The 21,726-nt window shown below is 34.2% G+C and overlaps 2 protein-coding genes across 3 annotated transcripts; both read right to left on the reverse strand.

Moving 5' to 3' along the window:
- Window positions 1-2,061: 2,061 nt before the first annotated feature.
- LOC121259932 lies at window positions 2,062-3,075 on the reverse strand. The gene has a single exon (XM_041161749.1). It carries the CDS (start codon window positions 2,896-2,898, stop codon window positions 2,233-2,235), a length of 666 nt encoding a protein of 221 aa, XP_041017683.1. The 5' UTR covers window positions 2,899-3,075; the 3' UTR covers window positions 2,062-2,232.
- Window positions 3,076-10,836: 7,761 nt separating this feature from the next.
- LOC121259933 (protein RGF1 INDUCIBLE TRANSCRIPTION FACTOR 1) lies at window positions 10,837-13,031 on the reverse strand. Of its 2 annotated transcripts, none has more exons than XM_041161750.1 (5): window positions 12,987-13,031; window positions 12,588-12,723; window positions 12,295-12,495; window positions 11,977-12,192; window positions 10,837-11,556 (listed from the first exon to the last, which is right to left on the reverse strand). In XM_041161750.1, the coding sequence occupies exons 2-5, from the start codon at window positions 12,606-12,608 to the stop codon at window positions 11,239-11,241; spliced, it is 756 nt and encodes a 251-aa protein (XP_041017684.1). In that variant the 5' UTR covers window positions 12,609-12,723; window positions 12,987-13,031; the 3' UTR covers window positions 10,837-11,238. The 2 variants fall into 2 exon arrangements, with proteins under 2 accessions (XP_041017684.1, XP_041017685.1); XM_041161751.1 differs by having other exon boundaries at window positions 12,843-12,993.
- Between the last annotated feature and the right edge of the window lie 8,695 nt (window positions 13,032-21,726).

The following is a 21,726-nucleotide window of genomic DNA, read 5'->3' on the forward strand; positions in this document are numbered from 1 at the left end:
AACTTTACGTTTTACCACTATTTCTATAAATTAGCTAGCTAGCTAGCAGCTTGAAGCTGCATATTAATCATGTTACCCAACTGGAAGGCCGTTTTACTTAAATATTATAGAAAGATTAAAAAAAAAAAAAAAAAAAAAACAACTGATCACAACAGCAGTGGCACTCCATGCAGCTTGATCTCATGTCTAGGGATAAAAGGAGAACTAAACCAATATCTAACAACCAAAGGTATATATTAGTGTAACGCTCTAAGAAAAGGCTCAAACTACGTTGACTTATACTCGAAAATGATTATTAGTCAACGATACAATTAAAATTTTATTAAAATTAATTTAAAGAATAATGTGAAATTTTATACACCACGCAAACTCATGAGTAGTCAATATGTGTTATCACATTTGGCATAGTCGTGATAAGAGGCTTACTTACACGTACGTGGTCTGATCGATAACGGAGATCAGGTTATGAGCTTGAGTCGAGAAGACTAGTTTAGTGCCCGTTTTAAGCTATGATTTTAAGTTCAATATCCTAGGGAAGCTTTGCGGTTTATCATGATCATATGATCCTAAAGGGCTCCACAATGAGTATAATATTATGTTTATTTACTCCAAGTAAGGGATAGTACTACTACTCTCGATCGGTTTCTCTCCCTCATCCTTAATTACCTTTTTCTTTACCTCGGTTAACTCTCTTTTTTACCTTAATTACCTTTTCTGTTAATTACCTTTTAACACAATCGCCAAAACTTTAATTTATAAGTTGGTAAGGTGGGTACTTCTAGCTGGAAAATCACTTTTTCTAAGAAATTTTGTGCCAATATCCCATGTGTACGTTTGCGGTACTTAAATATCAGATTCTGTGCAGTTCTTTTGCAAGAAGAAGAAGAAGAAGGAGAAGAAAAAAAAAAAAAAAAAAATCCTCAGAATATTTATGACGGGCCATAATAAATGCAAATAGCACCAAGCCTATTTAACCTAGCACAGCCTATTCGTCATGTTCATTTCTTTGAGGTACCTTTCCGGACCATATCCATCTATCCAAAAGCCTTCTAAGCAGAAAACTGGTCCAAGCCTCGCAAAACTAATTCCTGGCCTAGATAGGAATTTGCGGGCCCTTGTTCACATCCCCTCCTATAAGAATACTTGGTAGGCTCCGCCCATATCAAGCCTAGCTACAGTTAGAATTTGATTCGAATATGAGTTAGATAAGTTGTGAATAATGGCGAAAAGAGTTCTGAATAATAGTAAGATTTATAAGTTAAAATTGATAAATAATAATAAATAATAGTGAGATGAATTGTGAATCTAAACCGGACCAGCCTACACTATATGCCCATCTCAGTGCTCTCTAATAATTCAGACAAGACAAGAGGAAGACTAAAATCTTTCTTATTAATTTAATTTATTTTTCTTGAAGGAGTATCTTACTTATTAATTGTTAAGACACAAAAAAGATACGTGTCATCTTTGAAAAATGTAGGGCATTTAATAATACACCCCGTTCACGTTATGGCAACGAATTAAATGGGCGATATAGCAATGATAAGAGGGAGTCAACATCGCTACGGCAATTAAATTTCGCAGCATCAAATATGGCACCAAAAAATTAACGAGGACGGCCCAATCATGAGTGCAAAACCATGGATGGTTCCATTTTTTCAATACGCGTGGGTTTGGAATTGCGGTTCCCAATCCAAATGTGCGTGGAATTATTGGCATTTAGCCGGTCGCAGTACGAGCAGCTCAGATAGATGCCGGAAGCTGGTCTGGGTTCACTCGCTTGCCGGCCACCATTCATTTTCTCGATAGAAACCAGATCAATCGGGATCCCTATCGTTCTTTAGAATGGCAATCATGTGATCCGAATTTAACCAGGATGCTGCTTTCTCAGCCAAGTAATTTGCATGGATCAAGAGTATATTCTTCTTGAGTGTAGATCAAGGATAAAGGATGAATAGGATAAAACTATCTAGAGCAGTTCTCGATTCAAGAAACATACATAGAATTTAAGAGCTAAAGAATGGATGAAAAGCAAGCGAATTTCTAGCAGAAGAAAACCGAAAATTTAAGATCAATGATTCATTAATCAAAACTGCAAAAAGTACAAACTCAGTCCCAACCTCCGTTTTTGTCTACATGGAGATAAGTATGTTACAGAAACGATTGAACTTAAGAACAAAGAAGGAATATTAATTTTCTTTGATGTAGTTACAGAGAGCAGAAGGAATTCATCTAGAGAACAGTCCCTTCGTAAATGGTGCTCAACCTGAGTCTAAAGGAACGAACCGCCATTTTCGCCCTTGTAGAAGTGTATCTCTGCAACCTTCTCACAGACCCGGCTCGAGATAATCCCCTGACGCCCGGCTTGGCATCCGAAACGGGGGTCTTCTTTTGCGATCTGGGTCCGTACCCATACCCAAATCGATCTTCAGTGCCGTCATAATCAAGATTAATCTTAGTACTTTCGAAAGAAACCGATTGCTTAACCATAATAACCGGAGATATACGGGCCTTCTTCCGGCGATGACCGTTGTTTTTGGAGGTGTTCTGAAGAGCAACGCTGGCTTTGACGGCCAAGGCGGCCATATCCGAAGCGGTCAACCGCTGCTTAAGCTTAGAAGCGGGAAGCACGAAGTAGATCTGATTGGCCTGAAGCTCCTCGGCCCCATCCAAGGCCGGAATGTAGTCGTCGTAATACAAACGGTCAGAATTGCAGACGAAACACGACGACGACGACGAAGAAGAAGAAGAGGACGAGGACTTTTCGGTCTCAAGGACTTGGAAGACAGTAACAGGGACAGGATATTCGCGAAGGACACCATTGACGGAGATGATCTTAGCAGTGGGATGAGAAGGCCGAGACTCTCTACCCCAAACGGACGAGAAGCAAACACCCATTAATCTATGCGCGTGTGAAAGATAGAAAAACAGACAACCCCAGAGACAACAGATATAGCGCGGGAGAAACACAGGAAGAGGCGTGTCAGTACACGTACCAGGAAAAGTAGGAGTTTCTTCTGGGAACAGGTTCAAAGAATGTTTAGGGAAGAGTGGGGAGCCTCGAAGTATCCGAGAGGCCAATTCCAAGACACAAATATATAAGATTAGAAAGGAACAGGGAAGAGGATGACGAAAGCGAAGCCGTTGATGACTTTTTACGTGAAACACTGCCTCAAGTTTAAAGTTGTAAATCTGCGTTCCGACTTCCAGGCGATGACGTTGCACGCGGCTCGGTGTTTGTTTCCTTGAAACTCCTCAAAAAGTGACTGGTTTGGTTACATCAAATCACATCTTATTTAATCTTATTTCATATTTTTTTAATTTTTTAAATAAAATATAATAAATAATTTAATTTTTTAATTACAAAATAAAAATAATATTAAAATTTTATATTATAATAATATTTTATTTAATTTTTAACAACACATTTCATTTCATTTAAACTAAGTAACTAAACAAAACCTGGAACAAGAGAAGCATGGCATGATAGAAGTCCTCAAACATGTACCGCGTTTCCTTCCCAACACTCTTCAGCCGTATAAACGCGAATTTTGCAAGATCGTACTTACAATGGAGGACCGAATTCATATATGGTACGGTGTGTACTGGTTGACTTATTTTCGGTCTCAGAAAAGGGTCACTGCTCAATCTGACGTGTAGTACTGTTCCGCAACGTAACGCTTGACCTAAAAATCTCATGCCACTGACAATAACTATTTGAAAAAAGTTATTTTACCTCCCTCTGTTCAAGTTGATCTTGGTCAAAATTTTTTTTTATTTAATAATTAAGAAAGTAATTTTAAATATATTGATGTATTTTTTTATTTTTTAAAAATATTTAAATGTGAAAAAAAAATGTTAGTTAAGAAAGTGACTACTCTTTTTGTATTTGATTTTTTTAAAAATTTTTTATATTACTTCATGGTTAAAGAAATGACTATTGATAAAATTATATATTTTTTTAATTTTTTATTAATAATTAAAGATGTTAAAAAAATACTTAAAAGAAAATAATAAAAAAACAAATACATTATAAACAATAAATAGGTAGTAAATGAATTATAAGCCTATCACTACCCTAACTATTAACTACTTGGTAAAAGTCAAGAATTCAGACGTGCATGCATACATGTAATCAAGAAAAAAAGTCAAAAAATGATATATGGAAGGATTTTCGGATTAATTTGTTTCAACATCTTATAAATAGGACAGATCACAACCTGCATGTCGAGATGATGTTTGTTCGTTGTCGTTGTGTACAAGAGACCCTCGTATTTTTTTGGACATTGTTATTATTTAGGAATTTATTTATTAGTGAAAAAAAAGAAATGTGTCAAGTGTTTGCAATCCATATATATATATATATATATTATATATATATATATATAATGTATATAATGTTTGGAAGTTTTCAAAGCATTTATAAATGTATAAGACTTGTATATATCTATCTATATATATAAAGTGATTATTTAACGAAAAATCTTGTTTTAACGGTTTTTATTGTTTTTCTGTTAAAGTTAACGCTGCTCATCTATAGGTATATTATCGAAGTGCAATAATTAATTATTCATGTCAAGAAGCCAAGAAAAGTGGGTTGCGGAGATAATCATTAATTATGACTAGGATTAGGAATCCGAGTATAGCTTTGTGCCTCAAAAAGATCAAACTGCAACTTATCACGCGTATGTACATGTATGTATGTATATGATCATAATGAATTTCGTGTCCAATTAAGTTATATCTATCTATCCTAGAAGAAACGTACGTCATTAATGAACGTGGCTGGCATGCAGATTCTTGAAATTTTCACAATTAAAAACACTTAAATATATGCATGTCATCAGTTTAACCAGGTAATTAATTAAGTGGCCGGCATGAAATTAGTAGCCTCATGCATGTATTATATATATATATATATATCCTATTATAATAAGAGGATATCCAATGCTCCCAGATGGTCTTTTCTTCTTTTCTTGTATTTTTTCCGAAATCTTGATTATTTTAATGCGATCGTTGCTCTATTTGGTTTATTGGGAAAATCCATGGAGAGGAAAGATTTCTTTTCTGATGGCTGTTTGTTGCTTCAACGTTTTCAAATAGAATCAATATTTTATCTTGTTGCATTCTCTTGGGTTTTCTAAGCAATTGAGCCAAGACTATGTTTTTTATATTGAACTTTTGAGATTTGGTTGAATTGGTTATACATGGTTTATTAAATTTTTTATTAGGTTATGCATGGTTTTTTGAGCTGCGACTCCCTTCTCAAGCCTGCATTTGTTAGATCTGATAGGCCTGATAAAATTGTTTTGGTTACCTTCTTTATGGTGGGTACCTTTTGTCTGGAGTAGCTGTGTGAAGTGAGGATATCTATCCTATTATAAAACTTTTCATCAACTCGTGTGCGAATCCAATGTTTGGCCCTGCCTGGATAATTTTTTTTTTTTTTTTTTCTGATTTGGGACTGGGATATGCAGAAAGTGAAGATTTAGTCAACGTATGGAAGCAGGGACGGAAAAGAGATTTAAAACTATCTCTTTGGACTTCTTTAATTTCTTTTAATTTTTTCTTTGAGATTTCTATTTTTTAATCTTGCGAGGATCTGTATTCTAAACTGACTGGTCTATAAGATTGTGAATATAAACATGTGCGATTATCTTGTATGTATTTTGGAGGCTAGGTCAGATACATTATGATACTGGGATTTACCTTGCCATAAAGATTGAGTTTATAAGGATGCCAGAAAATTTTAGTATTATTAATTTATCTAGAACACGGGTATCTTCATATAATCTTTTGGGTATTGGGCATATCTTTCATTGATGAAGCGGTTAAGTATTTTTAGTGGCTGCTATCAAGTCAATAGCCAAAACATTCACTATTGTTGTTATTTCATAAAAGAGATGGCCTGCATACATGGAAGATTTTGGATTATGTCTTATTGAAGGCTTGTTCATGATTAGTTATTGTGTTATCAAGATCTTATTATATTTTGCAGTAACGTCTTTGCAATCTTTTTTTTTTTTTTTTCCTAAGCGTCTTTGCAACCATATTGATATTAGAAAATGAGGTGTTTTTTTTTTAAATATATTGGAGAGGAGGTAAAATGCCTAGAAAACTCAATTACTACCAACGATGTTTATTTTCTCGATGTTAATTCCCATGAACTTTTACAAGGCTTATATAGGTTCAAAAAATTACCGAAAGTTGAGATCTGAAACAATAAACATTAAAGATTGAGCTTGCGACAGGGAGTTTCCATATGAGACCCGAAAATTTTTAGAATCATTTGTTTTGAACCTTTTCAATGCAAAGTAAGGTAATTTGTTAATTTAAAATTATCTCAAACAACTTTCATAAAACTATGGGTGATGATTATTTATAGGATCATGTTATAACTTCTATTAATATTCTTCTTTTATAATATATCATAACGTGTAATTATTTATAAATTACATAAATATTACATCATTATTTAATTAACCGAAAACATTACATCCTTATTAATAAAAAATTAGGTCTTAACAAAAAAAAATTAAATATAAACTAAACAAACGTGCATTGTACGTTGTTTTCACTTAGTATATATTATATTATATATATATATATATATATGGCTCCGGTTGATGATGTCGCGACACGTCTATGTTTTTTAATCTTTTAAGAACAAAAGGTAATGCACGTACTTTGGATTAATTAATCAGCATCTATTACGGCAATATTTTCTCCAAAGCAAATTTTAAATATATATAAAAATTGAGAGAGAGAGAGGAATAAGGAATTGGGCCTTAACAGGCATACAAAACTCCGCCCAACCCACTTTAAGTCTTTAACCTATCCAACCAATATGCTAACTATTGAGCCCGTCCTGATCAGTGGTCAGGCCTGTGAAGAAAATATAAATGGGCCTCGTTTTGAAAGAAGAGAGGCCCGATACCCTTCTTTAATGCTCGTTTGTCAAACTATAACTGGTCGTTACTTTAACTCCTTGAGAAAAAAAAATGTCTCTTTGCCATTTTTGTAATCGAGTTATGCTACTCATCATCTCAATTTTTATCATCTTCTCATCATTTTATAATGTAACATTAAATGATTAAAAATTATTTATTATATTTTATTTGTAAACCTATCATCTAATGTTACATTATGAAATAATAAGAAGATGATGAGAATTGAGATGATTAATTGATTTTTTATTCGTAGTCGCAAGTCCTCTTATGACACACGATATGTATCATGTGTATATAATATATAATATTGGAGGAAGTGGTCTTGAAACTTGAAAGTGACTTTTTAAAGTCATATATGTGTGTGCTGTTTGATCCTGCTGATCCATTTTTGGTAGGGATCGACTTTAATTTAAAGATACCGTTAGTCAGCTCTTACTTATTCTTGTCATTTTTCTTTTCTAATTTTCTTTCGTAGGTGGGAGGTTTTAGGTGGTGTTAGTTGGAGCCCCATCGATGAGTCTTTCGGTTGACATTTTTTTTTTTTTTAAATACAAATATTTTCAAACACCATTTCACCACATCTCAACATTCAACTTTTCATCTAATATTTCAACCACCATTTCGTCACAAATCTTTAAAATCATCTCATCACATCTCAACATTCAAATATAATTTCAATACAAACATTTTCCAATTTTTAATTTTTAATTTTTTAATCTAATCATTACAACTTTTCAAAATTAACTTCCAAACAAATTAATACAAAAAAATATCAATATTTTCAAATCTCAAAATAAAAATAATATTAAAAAAATATATTCTAATTTTTTTTTAATTTTATAATTTCTTTTATTCAATTTGTTCTCTTTCCCTTTTTCAAAATCTCAAAAAAATCTTAATTAACTTAAATTATTTTATTATTATTCATAATTTTTTTATTTGACTATCTCATCTATATAACCAAACGATGGAGACCTTAAGCCCAAGAATTAATACGCTCTGTAAAAGAACTCTATCACACTACATCTGCTCGATCAGAAAACTTTTAAACTTATACCTCAATGACTACCCTCGTTTGGATTCTATCACAATCTATTTCATTTCATTTTCTTTTCAATTCAAGTATAACATATTTTTTATTTTTTATTTTTTAATTTTTAATTTTCATCTAATCATTATTTAATTATTACAACTTTTTCAAATTTTCAAACAAAATATATAAAATAATTCAATTTTTTCAAATTCTAAAATAAAAATTATATTATAATAATATTTTAACTTTACACTATATTTATTTAATTTTTTGTTTCTCTATTTTTCTAAAACTCAACAGAATATAAAATTATTTTATTATTATTTATAAATTTTTCATTTCATCTCATCATAAAAAATATTCATCCACAAAATACCGGACCAGCTGCTTTATTAAAGATAAGGAGTGGGAGGCCGTAAGTTAATTTTATCCTTCTTTCTCCTTGGTCTTTTAAGGACGGGTTGGATCGAGATCGAAGCAGCAAACCGTCCATTTCTCTGGGGATATGAACTTTGGATGCAAGAAAGTTGATCAGCTTAATTAACAAGTGGCATGCCCATGAATGGCACGAGACTGATCTCGGGTTTGAAAATCCAGCCTTGCTGAAACGCCAAGTTTGTCGTGTCAGTGAGCACAAGAACTCTCATCTGACCAACCTCTTGATTTCGTTCTGCAAGTTAACCGACTACCCTTGACTCGACACACGTCTGACCTAGAAACACAGTTCCACCTGTTTGCAGTACACGTCTGCCTTCGCTTCCATGTATGTTGGTTCCAAGCTGTATTTGGAAAAGAAGCCACCCAGCGACTCTATATTCTGTTTGTTTGTTTAGCAAGAAAGTTGGAAAAGAAAAATGATCTACAATTCTTGATAAAATAAATGTGGGTTGTTCAGGCAAACTGATCATCATCAAATAAATAAAGTACTGGTCAAAAAGAGAAATGACGAAATGTCTGATACCAAACCGGCCAGCATGACCGCAGGCACCCTTATCTTCAACACTCTCTGTCTTAACCATAAAGACACACAAACCATTAACTATAGCCCCTAAATTAATCTTGATGACTCATTACCTACGTACAATAAATAAATAAATATAAATATATATATTCTTTTTACGTGGAACAATCGAAAGAAAATAGAAAAGAAAAGAAGGAATATAAAGATGGCATGCATTATCCACAGTGACACCCACCCACACCGTATCCCCACCGCTACATGCCAACTTATCTCGTCGATCTCTCCCTCTTTCTAAATATAAGCAGTGTGGTGATGCTTTACACGGGCTCTTTCATAAAAATAGACCCAAGTTCCAAAATCTAGAAAGTAAATTAAGCTGAAACGTGTACGGCCAAGAATAGTGATGATTATTTTATTATTAATTTGTGACAGTTTAACATCGGAAGAAACGTACGTCACCCGGTTCCATGTTTAACGTACGATGAGGTTCTATCGATCGGCTGTCTTTGGTTTCAGCCCCAAATAATTCATTAGATAATAATTATAAATAAAAAAAAAAAAAGAGATATGAAAGAGAGGGCTAGAAAAATGGCATATGGAGGATAATTGATCAGCATAGTACACGCAGCCATTGGGATTCTTCACGGCTCTAGCTAGCTAGCTAGCTCGTAATCCACTTGGCTATTTATTTATTGATCACATAATTAAATAACACATATATTCAAAGATAGATACATATATATAATATATAATCAGTAGAGTGAAAGCGAGATGATGATGAGGGAGCATCTGATCAAGTAGTACTTTGTCTCTGTCCTTGTCCGTCGTGGGGTTTACGTGTCTCTCGAGCTTTTCACGACATTAACCTCTCCCTCGTCTAGTCTTTAGACTTATCACTCGAAACTTGTTGTTTTTCGTCACAAACTAGCATTCTCATAAAAAGCAATGTCTAAATTAAATGAAACCAATATATATATATATATATATATATATATATATATATATAGATATATATATTTGGTCTCACATCAAACCAGACCTCTACGTGACCGCAAAGCCACATTCTCTCATTGAATTAATGTATGGATGAATTAGAACCAACCAAGCGACGTTGATGATCCAAAAGACCATCGTTTGTCTTTCAAATTATCACAACACCATTTCGGGAGCCGGCGCCGATGGATGGTGGGTACGTAAAGCTGGCACCTTGAATTGACCTCCCAATTAGATGATTCTTATTTCTCAGTGCAATAGAATAAACGGCATCATATATGGTAACCAAAGTTGAGAATCAGTACTAATTATCGTTCTTATCGACAACAAAAAAATCATTTTAAATTATTATAGAATAGCTGCTACTACCCACGTGGTTTGAATTAGACCCAACATGGGGCCTTCCCCCATTTAAAATAAAATAAGTCGTAATTTAATTTTTCATGCCACAGAATAAAATTTCCCAACATGATTAACGCCAGTGGTCCACTTAATGACCAAGAATATGAATCACTATTTTGGGTCCAGATGGGGCATATTTATATAGATATATATATAGATACTTTAATTTTCGTGTGCGCCCGTGTTCACAAATTTGACGTACCAAAAATAGTACTAAAATGCCTCCAATGTGCAACGGCCAGCTCATACTTCCACTGGTCTTGCTAGACACCAAACTGATCCACATTCAAAGACTAAAGAAAATATCAATAACCCACTAGTACTGCCGCTTTAAAGTCTTCATGAATATTGTACTTTAGAAATTAGTTCCAAAAACGGGTTCCAAATTCCCCGAAACGGACAAGGATCATGATAAGCATACATATATATTATATGTATGTATGTATGTATGTATGGGATAAAACTACGAATCATTCACACAACAGAATATAACTTTCGATGATAAAAACAGACTATATATGTCTATATGCACAAAATATGTTCTCTACATGTTGCATCGTCACGATGCCACCACATTATGATATCTTTTCCAGCAACCCAAAGCTATATGTCATTCATTATCTGTACAAGGGACGGGCATTAACATATAGACAACCTATAATTTCTAATTTAGAGAGAAATCCCACGAGTAATTACCAAATATGTATACTAAGGGACCCTTTTCCTAGTATTTACAAATTACAACAACTAAAAGTCTTAGTATATGTGCCCCATTCCTTTCCAACACTTATTTTTTCCTCTACTGCTTCACATTTTTATTAATTCTGCCACATACCTTAAAACTTAACTGAATTTCATTGCCATTTTCCACAAAAGCACGTGTTATTGCTGGACTGATCTCAAAATGGTGCTCGGTGGGGTATGCCTTTTCGTCTCCTGGCATTGTGGTGGTTGAAAATGGGAGGAGTTGCAGGAGAAATGTTGGTGGTGGCCTCATCTCCTGAGCTAGAACAAAACCTCTCTCCTCCATAATTATTGTGACCATCGGATGAAATTGCAGGGCTTTCCATCATCATACGGTTGAAGTTATGCCTTTTCCGAATCTTCTTTGGGGTTGATGACTCATCTGATTCTGATCCACCATTGAATGCATCCCTGCCGTGCTTCATTCTCAGTGTAAACGTGAGGTCTGGGTCGCCCCGCTTCATAGCCCCAAGCTAACACCATGAAAAATGGGAAGGACACTTTAGACAACTTTTCATTCATAAAAATAAAATAAAAAATAAAATAAAAGATAATCAACCACAAACAACGATAAAGGAAACAAAAGACAGAGAAAGAAACAGAGCAGGTGAGAGAAAACAGGGGCATCAAACAAGCTCAGCTAACAAAATAATATCCAATGGGAAGGAAAAGAAACGTCGACAGGAAATCGATGTTCCTAGACTATAGATAGAAGAGTGTCACAATAAGGAACACTACTGGTGTGAATCCTCAGATTCATAGACTTTAATGAATTGCAAATGCTGGAAAAACACGGAGCCAAGTCAAACAAGGCAGAGACTTTAGATGGGGGAGGGCTTCTGTGGATATAGGAAAGTGATGAAATTAAAAGTGACATTGAGAAGGAGAATCACCTTGCAACCCAAGGAGCAAAATCTGAAAGAATCAAGGAGGCTTCTGCAACAAATCTCACATGTATTGGTGACCCCCTTTCCAGGCCTAGGTTGTGGCCGCTCATTCAGGAATACAATCTTTGCACTGTTGATAACATATGTCTGAACACTTGATATGTCGATGTACTTCTGAATCTCAACAACCCTTACTACGTTGTGGTACGAGGAGCGCCTTATCTTCAACCACCCAAACAGAGAAAATTTCACAAACAGATTCCAGGTGAAGGAAAACGGATCATTTATGTAAGGATTTCCACAAAAGAATATAAGGGTCAAAACCTGAACAACGCGGTGATCCTTGTGATTGATCAAACAGTAAGAACATAGAGCACGTCCCATGCAATCTAAGCAGAACATATTGCATTCGCTTTTATTGGAATCTCCGTGAATGGAGCAGGGAATGAAGTAACTTGCTCTCAGCATTGGTATTAGCCATCGAGGACCCAATTCATCGTCTCCCATTCGTCCTAGCGGACTCATCTAATAACCCAACATGACAGTAATCAGGGAATACAGTTGAATGAAAAAGAAACAGAAAAAAAATGAAGCAGAGGAGTGCAGAACGAACAAACCTTCGGGGGTGCAAATACCATAACTTTCTTATGACTGGCCTCGAAAAACCCAGTAATATTCTGCAGCTTCTGTTGATTATCAACAGCTAGCCTTTCCAGTTCCGCGAGAACGAATGAAAACCCTCCGAGATTAAATCTGGGAACACAAGAAAACAAATATTAGAGAAACAAACAAAGAAAGCTGAGAATCCACCACTGCAAAGGAGCAAAACAATCGAATATCAGAGACATATAAACCATCAGCTTAGTCTCAACCTCAAGACCTTCTGAGGATGAAAACTGAGAAGAAAACGCCGCCAAAGGCTTTTAGGGTAAGAAGAGTATGTGTGTGTTTATGAAGGGAGGCAGGGGAACCTGGAAGAAAGAAACAGTGCTGCAAAAAAAAAAAGAAAAAAATACCTTTAAAGTTATAAGGCGGTCACCAAAAACAGCATCTCCATATATACAATCTGCATAAAATAAAATAAAAATATATAAATCCAAATAATTAAAAAAATAAAATAAAAGAAAGAGATAAAGGAAACGTGCCAGCATATAAATAAGGTAGCCGAAATCATCACAGGGCTTGAATGAAGACAGCAATGACGTAGGTGATTATTCCTTATATAAATATATATGTTATTATTACCGTCCAGATGAAATCTGGTAGTGCTATTTTCCCACTGTGTGGACACCCTTTGTCCTGATAATTTATTTTTGGTGTCGGATTTATTACGGCGGCCAAGTCCCGACCGTGGGAATTGGGAATGGGAAAATGTCTTTCACGTTCGATGTAAGTTTTTGTGGGGTCCTCCTTTTTATCTTTCGTCAATGATATAATAATCATAATAATAACACTGACTCCATGAAAACAGTAAAAGCCGCCTCAACTCCACGTGTGTATTTTCTGATAAGAAAAAAAATATTTATAATTATGAATTGTAAAATTACTATAAAATTATTTTAAAAAAATAAATAAAAGATAAGAAAAAAATTATTTTTAATTATAGATCTCATTCTTTTTCAAAATAATTACGTAACATTTATGCATTTCACGATTAGCAACCATCTTTCTTTTTCTTTTTTTAATTGTTCCTTAAGTTTAATCTTCTTAATTAATCTATTAAATTTGTTTATTTTTCTAATATTTATAGGATTTTAATTTATAACTTGGAATATAGCGTCCATTCCATAACCAGAGAGTGAAAACATTTGGACGTTAACTCATTAATTTATCCGAATATATATATTATCATAATAGGTCTCTTATAAATAAATAACATAAATTAGTACATATTTAAAGTGAAATTTTTTTTCTTATTAACCACTATTAACTACCCCATTCTTCACACCCCATTCCTCTTTATAGTGAGATGAGGTAGAAAGTTCTCTTGATATTGTTTTTATATTTTAGGCTTGTTTATTTAGGATCGATCCTGTTAGGAGATATACTTTTTAAAGGAATTAAAAAAAAAATCGACCTTATCCAATTATTCCTGTATTTTAAAACCCTTTTTCTATTTGATCAAAAAGATTTATCAAATATGTAACAATAAAGATTTATCAAATGAGTTCCTAAAAAAAAAATAAAAAATTTATCAAATGAGGTGTAAACTATTATTTTCATATAGCATTATCACTTGAAATTCCTATCCGTGTGTTATGAATCATTCTATTTAAAATTTTTATATCACACATCACGTAACATAATTTAATTTAAAAAATAAATTTTAAATTTTAAATTTTACAAATCAAATTATAGCATATGTATGATATGTGGTGCAAAGGAATTCAAATAATACTACTCAAATGCTATAGTAACAATTAATACAAATTAAAACGTTTTTTAAGATAGAGGTTTTCAATAGTTGAAGATCAAAGTTAGATATAGTCCTAGGCTATTTGCGTACTCTTTTCTTTTTTTTTTTTAAAATGGGACTTAACATAAAAAGTCTAATTTTTTTTTATTTGAATTGCCGAGCTTAACATATTCTAGAACAAGACTATACAAATTACTTCCTTTAATTAAATCGGTCGGTTGTTACTATAACAAAATCTGATTAACACATGCTAAAAATCAGAAATTAAATTTTTATAGATGGCACGGCTTAAACCTCACATTTTTAGTTATCATAGATTTTGATATCAATCGCAACGTTCCACAGAAAAGCTAAATTCACATGACATATACTCTAAGATAATTAATCAATAATAGAATTGAAGTGTCATTAAATTTTTATAAAGCTCAAGAACTTATCATTTTCAGATAATATAAGATTTTATACTCCACCTAGGAACACACTTATCATGTGGGGGCATCAAACAGAAGTAGCATGAGATCCAAATCTAGGAGGCGGCTAGGCTTGAAGTAAACTGCAGCCTAATCTCCGTTTAGATTGTCTCGCGGATCTATCTTTATAGTTGACAGTTGACGACCACCGCCTTTGCCATCCCATGTAATGTCGGTCCATATTGCAGTTACATTCTTCAACGCGTTTTTCAAGGGATATCTCTACAAATTGGATACTTGAACTTGATACTTCTAATGTATCCAATTAATTATATATCTCAAAAAATCAGTTTAAGGGTAATATTCTTTCTCAATTATCAAATTATATTTTAGGAAAAAAAAAATCATTTTTAGAATTAAAAAATGAATATTATCACTAAATGTCGTTATATTAGAATTTTTATATGAATATTAATTTTTAAATAAAATAAATCTTTAAAGGCGGTGCATTGCATAGTGTTGTGCACTTTGTAATAGTACGTAATGAAGTTTTAATGCTTAGTTGTTTATCCAATCCTCCCTCTAATGAAACATATCAAGAGCTATCATTAACCCTTATCGCCGAATCATATATGATCGATGTGATATGTCTATCCTCTCCTCCACTAAGCAGATTCTCAAGAGATCAGAAGTCCTGTCGAAGAGTAAAGACAAAGAAGTCCAACAGTGAAATGATTTGGGTTGTAACAATGGAGAGTGTCACTTCCAACTTTACCACTTCTTGGGCCGACAAACCCTTTATTAACAAGACCTCAATCTGATTCAGCCACTACTGGGCCTGGATGCTCACCTACGAAATAATGGGCCTTAACCAATGAACACCGAGTGCTTTTTGTGAGAATGTAGACGACAACGTTTACCATTTCATCTCGTTTCTTTACTTTTTCTTTAATTTCAAAGGGTACAGAAAAATTGAAAGAACGTGACCTTTCTAAAAACTGCTAACTTGGATGAGTAAGCAATTGCTTGCCTGCAAACTTCAGGTACCATTGAGGCAGAAAGACTCTTGTGAGGCAACATGTGCTTGGCATTGCTTGTAGTCTTACTAAGATCTCTGTTTTCATGTGAGACATTTTCATAATTCCTTGCCTTTTAGTGCTAACATTACCCAGTTGAGTATTCTGCTAGTTTCAAAGTGTGCTTTTGTGTCATTCCCGTTGCAATGCTTGAGTGAGTGAGCTCAGGAACTCTGGAAATACTTCCCAGCAGTAGTGGGAATTGACAGTGAGTAGGGGCAGCCTTGGCCTGGCCTTAAGAGAGTCGCTTTAATTGTGGTTTCATAAGGTTAGAAGAAGGGATGCTTCGCCTGGGTTTGGAGAATCAAATGGATTAATCTTGAAGATTAGGTTTTGTTTGTTTTCGCAAATGAGATGAGATTTTTTTAGATATGTGTAAATAGTGTTAAGATATATGAGTTGAGATGAGATGAGATAGTTTTGTTCAAATGTTTATAGAGATGAGATGAAAAGGTTTTGACTTTTTTTGTAATATTTGATAAAGAAGAAAAACGAAGAAAAATTGGCTCCCACCAATTATTATGTCTTTTTGGGTAATATTTTATAAAACAATATTTGAAAAAGATGGGAAGAAAAAATATCAGCTCTCACGTACGAGACAATCGGTATTTGAATAGTCAAGGGTATAGGCATCAATTCAACCAATGGGAGACAACTCGTACAAGACAAGTAGACGGTGGATATCGTCAATTCGCATTACGTATCAGCAGGCTTTACTGCTGAAAGGGCAACATGAGAGAGAGAAATGAGAGGGTCGGACACAGCTTTTTGTGTATAGTATAATCAATGAATAGTGATAAAATAATGAGAGATGAACTGAGATTTTGTCTCAGGTTACAAAGGTGGAGCTTTGGAGAGGCACAGCTCTTATTTAGCTTCAGTAACTTGGTTCTTGAATGGACTAAACCTTCAGTTTAATGAGATTGAGTCAGGCTCTCAAATGAATAGTATCATGGTTGAAAGAGGTTGGCAAAGTTCAATAAAGTTTGCTTGGATGCTTAGGGGTGAAATAGTTACAATTAATTAAGTAGAAGTTATGTGCATTCAGGTCTAAAATGTGCACAATAGAGAGGTCAAGCAAGTTGCTGATTCTTCTTTGCAAAGAAAAGTGGAGAAGGAGTCTCAAAGCTATTATTGGACAACCACTAGATTCCTAAGAGATTTTGGAAATGTTGGGTCTTTCTTAATTGAGATGTAGATGATTGTCTGTCCTCTCAGAATAAAAAATAAATTAAATTAAATTAAAAAAAAATAAAAAAAAAAAGATGTAAATGACAGAGGTGTAATATGTTTTTGTATGGGCATTGCTCGTCCTATCTGTGAGCCAGCAAATGAAACTTGTTTGTTCATTCAAACGCAAAATAAACAATTCCAAGACAAAGTGTCACGCCAAGATGTAGTCTGGATAGTGAGGTGAAATGAATTAATATAAAAATTAAATAAAATATTATTAAAAATTATTTTTTAATATTATTATTGTTTTGATATTAGAAAAAATTGAATTGTTTATTATATTTTATGTGTGAATTTAAAAAAATTATAATGATGAGATGAGATGAGATGAAATATTTTTACTGTCCAAACGGGCTAAATTAAGCTCATTTAGATAGTAAGATGAGATGAGATATTTTAGATGAATTGAATAAAATATTATTAGAATAACATTATTATTATTTTAAGATTTAAAAAATTAAATTATTTATTATATTTTGTATAAAAATTTAAAAAAATTATAATAATAAAATAAGATGTGATGAGATAAAATAATCTTTGTATCCAAAGCCGAATGTACATGTTCTGTATTCTACTCTTACCAGCAGCGTGTACATCGAATTTCTTGAAGACCCTGTGGAGCCTCTGAAAAATGTTTGGTGTAGTTTACGACACGTAGCCAGAGCACCAGAAGCAGTCGTTGATGTACAAAGGAAACGGCTATTTTTTCTATCGTTAGTGATTAGTGACGTACAAACAGATGCCAACTTTTACCTTAAGAGCTTGCTACAAAAATAATTAGGAGTTTATAACGAAGAGTCGGGCGGCAGAGTATTCCGCTCAAATTTATTGTTTTTAATTTTTTAATTTATTTTTTTAATATTTTTTTAATATACTTAAATATTTAAAAAAATATATTAAAATATACTTAAAATTAATTCCTTAATCATTAAATAAAAAAATTTTTTAACAAACGATACATTTGAACCATACTCTTAGAGAGACAAAATAGCTTTTCTCCTGTAACAAATATTAACTGTAATTAAGCTGCACGTATGCTTAATCCGACCATGTTTCGGAACAAAAAGAAGCTGTGCAAATGCAACATGTTTTTTATCCAGTTAAAATCCAAACTTCTTAGTTTGTATCCAATTATTCAAACCTTACTCAAAATCAAAACCCTCGTCACTTTAGCCAAGAAAACTCTTACCGTTGTCGAACCAAGTATCCTAAATAATAGAGACAAGAAAATTATTAGTTGTCTTTTTCAGTTGAATTATTGGTAGGTTGTTTGGAATTTTCTCTACCAAACCCTTTGTATGCCATCCCTTAATTTCTTCTTCATTGTGCCATCCATTAATTGCATGGGGTTCCAAATAATTGAAGGTTCTCGAAGAAACCAAATTCCACGAGCTCTCATCACCAATTGGATCTATATAGGTATCACTATCATTTTATAGAATATTTCACTTCTCGAAAATATGTACCAATAAACAGATACAAAGGTGATAGTTTAAGTTGGACTCTTATCTGTACATAGGATTGATTTGTTTATACAAAATTAAATTATTTCATCTCATATTATCTAATATAATTATTATAATTTTTTCAAACTCTCATATAAAAATATAATAAACAATTTAATTTTTTTAAATTTTAAAACAAAAATTATATTATAATAATATTTTATTTAACTTTTAATAAAATATCTCACCTCATTTCATTTGAACTACATAATCAAACGAGATTTGAAAGCCTGAAACCCTCTAAGAGCATTGGCTGTGGCTTATGCATCTTTATATTTATCTTTATATTTGCTAACATCTCTTCAAAATCATCTGTATTAGATTATGCATATTTAAATTTTTGTATAGTTATGAATATACCGTTCACTCCACAAACATTATTTTTTTCTCTCTTCCTAATAGAGCACATAGTGACTCAGCATCCAAAGAACCTTCCGCAACAAACTCTCAACAGAATTGCACAACAGACGTGCTAGAATAAAGTAGAAGATTCTTGAATATATCTGTAACAGAATGCAGGACTTTTATTATTATTTTCTTTATGTAAATGAGTCTGAAATATAGGATAAACATGCCTATAAATACTGCACTGTTGTGGTTGTATTCGGTGTGGAAAGCAATTGTAATACAATGATGAGTTTTACACAGACTTTACTTTCGTTGAAGCATTTCTTCGAATAGGTGTAAAGCTCTGTTTTTCATCACTCCTTCATGGTATCACAGAGCCCTTAGGACCCCCGTCTCTTTTCTTTTTTTTTTTTTCTCTCCGATCCACCATGGCAAAACTTCCTCCACCCAATCCCAATCTCACTACCTCCGCTGCCCATACCATCACTATCAAACTTTCTACCACAAACTTTATTCTCTGGAAATCCCAGATTATACCATTTCTCAAAGGCAATCAACTATTTGCCTTTGTCGATGGTTCCTGCTGTAAACCCCCCCCCCCCCACTCTCAATGATGCCCCTAATCCTGAGCATGATAAGTGGATTCTTCATGATCAATTACTTATTTCTGCTCTTTCTGCCACTCTTACTGATGGCATTCTTGCACAAATCACGGACTGCTCCACCTCGCATGAGGTTTGGACAACTCTTCAAGGTCTTTACTCGTCTCACTCCGATGCCCATCTTATGCAAACACATCTTCAGTTAGCAACCCTTAAGAAGGGAAGTGACTCCATTACCGAGTATTTTAATAAAGTCAAAGCTCTCTCGTCTTCCCTCTCTGCTGCTGGTTGTCCCATTTCTTCTAGAGAATTCAATGTTTATCTCTTGGCTGGCCTTGGATCGGATTACGAATCCTTGGTCACTTCCATCTCCACCCGACCTGATTCTTTATCTTCCTCTCAAATCTTCAGCTATCTACTTAACCACGAGTCACGTCTGGCTCATCAAACTCAGTCTTTACTCTCTGGTACCTCACTTTCTGCCCACTCCACCTCTGCTCGCACTTCTTTCTCACCTTCCTCTCCAAACCGAGGCCGTGGTCGTGGCTTTCGGCGTGGATGAGGAGGAGGTCGAGCCCCTCCATCTCCAAACTACTTTTCTAATGCTTCCCCTAATCGTCCTGTCTGTCAGGTCTGTTATAAAATTGGTCATACTGCTATGGTCTGTCACCATCGCTTTGATCATGCTCATCAGTCACCTCCACCACCATCCTTCTCGGCAAATAACACTACCTACACTCAAACACCCACTTATCCGAACAGTTGGTTCCCTGATACAGCAGCTACTAATCATTTTACAGTCGATTTCTCCACCTTAAATTTGGACTCTCATCAGTATCAAGGCACTGACCAAGTATGCATCGGAGATGGTTCATCACTTCCAATTCATCATTCTGGCACTGGAATTCTTCCCACCCCAAATGGCAAATTTCTTCTTCGTCATTTATTACATGTTCCATCAATTTCACGCAATTTATTATCTGTTCGTCAGTTTTGTCATGACAATAATGTCTTCTTTGAGTTTAATTCATCTGGTTTTCTTGTGAAGGATTTGCGCACACAGACGGTTCTTCTTCAAGGACCCATTAAGGATGGCTTATATGTGCTTCCTGCTGATGCTCGGGCCATGTCCTCTTCCTCCAAACATGCTCTTATTGGTGAACGCACTTCTCCTCAAATCTGGCACTCTCGTCTCGGTCATCCGTCTTCACGTATTACTGCCTTTACCATTCAGCAATTTCAGCTTCCTGTTACTACTACAAAAAATAATATGACACCATGTGCTGCCTGTCTCCAAGCAAAAGCCCATGCTCTCCCGCACCCTCCCTCACCATCTCAATCCTCTCAACCTTTTCAACTTTTATTTTTAGATGTTTGGGGACCAGCGCCTGTGCTCTCCTCTAATGGCTTTCGTTATTATTTGTCAATTGTCGATGACTTTAGTAAATACATCTGGTTTTTTCCCCTTCATGCTAAATCTGATGTACCTACCATTTTCTTGGCTTTTGTTAAATATATAACAAATACATTTTCTTCTAAAATCATTGCCATCCAAACGGATTGGGGTGGTGAATTCCGCCCACTTCCAAAAATTTTACAACATTTTGGTATTTCTCATCGCATCACCTGTCCATATTCACATTCTCAAAATGGCAGTGTTGAACGGCGTCACCGTCATATTATAGAAACTGGACTGTCCTTACTCGCTCAGTCCTCTGTTCCTACTAAATTTTGGGTTGATACTTTTCAAACCGCTGTTTTTCTTATTAATCGAATGCCCACTCCAATTTTACAAAATCAGTCACCATTTCAAATTCTCTTTACTCAAACTCCTAACTATTCCTTTTTCCGTGTTTTTGGCTCAGCCTGTTGGCCTAATTTACGTCCTTTTAATAAACATAAAATGGATATGCGTTCTCAACTCTGTGTCTTTCTTGGTTACACGTCTGACCATAAAGGATACAATTGTTTTCATATTCCAACTGGTAGAATTTATGTTTCGCGTGATGTGCGTTTTGATGAAACTAATTTTCCCTTTTCTAATAGCACTGGTTCCCTAGCATCTGTAAATTTGGCCCAACTTGATCCTACTTTTCTAAACCTCTCCTCTGTTCGGCCCGATACCTCTTCTTTCCTTCCATCTATTATTCCCACATCATCTGGGCC

This window comes from Juglans microcarpa x Juglans regia, chromosome 4D, assembly GCF_004785595.1.
Source record: "Juglans microcarpa x Juglans regia isolate MS1-56 chromosome 4D, Jm3101_v1.0, whole genome shotgun sequence".
Taxonomy (NCBI): domain Eukaryota; kingdom Viridiplantae; phylum Streptophyta; class Magnoliopsida; order Fagales; family Juglandaceae; genus Juglans; species Juglans microcarpa x Juglans regia.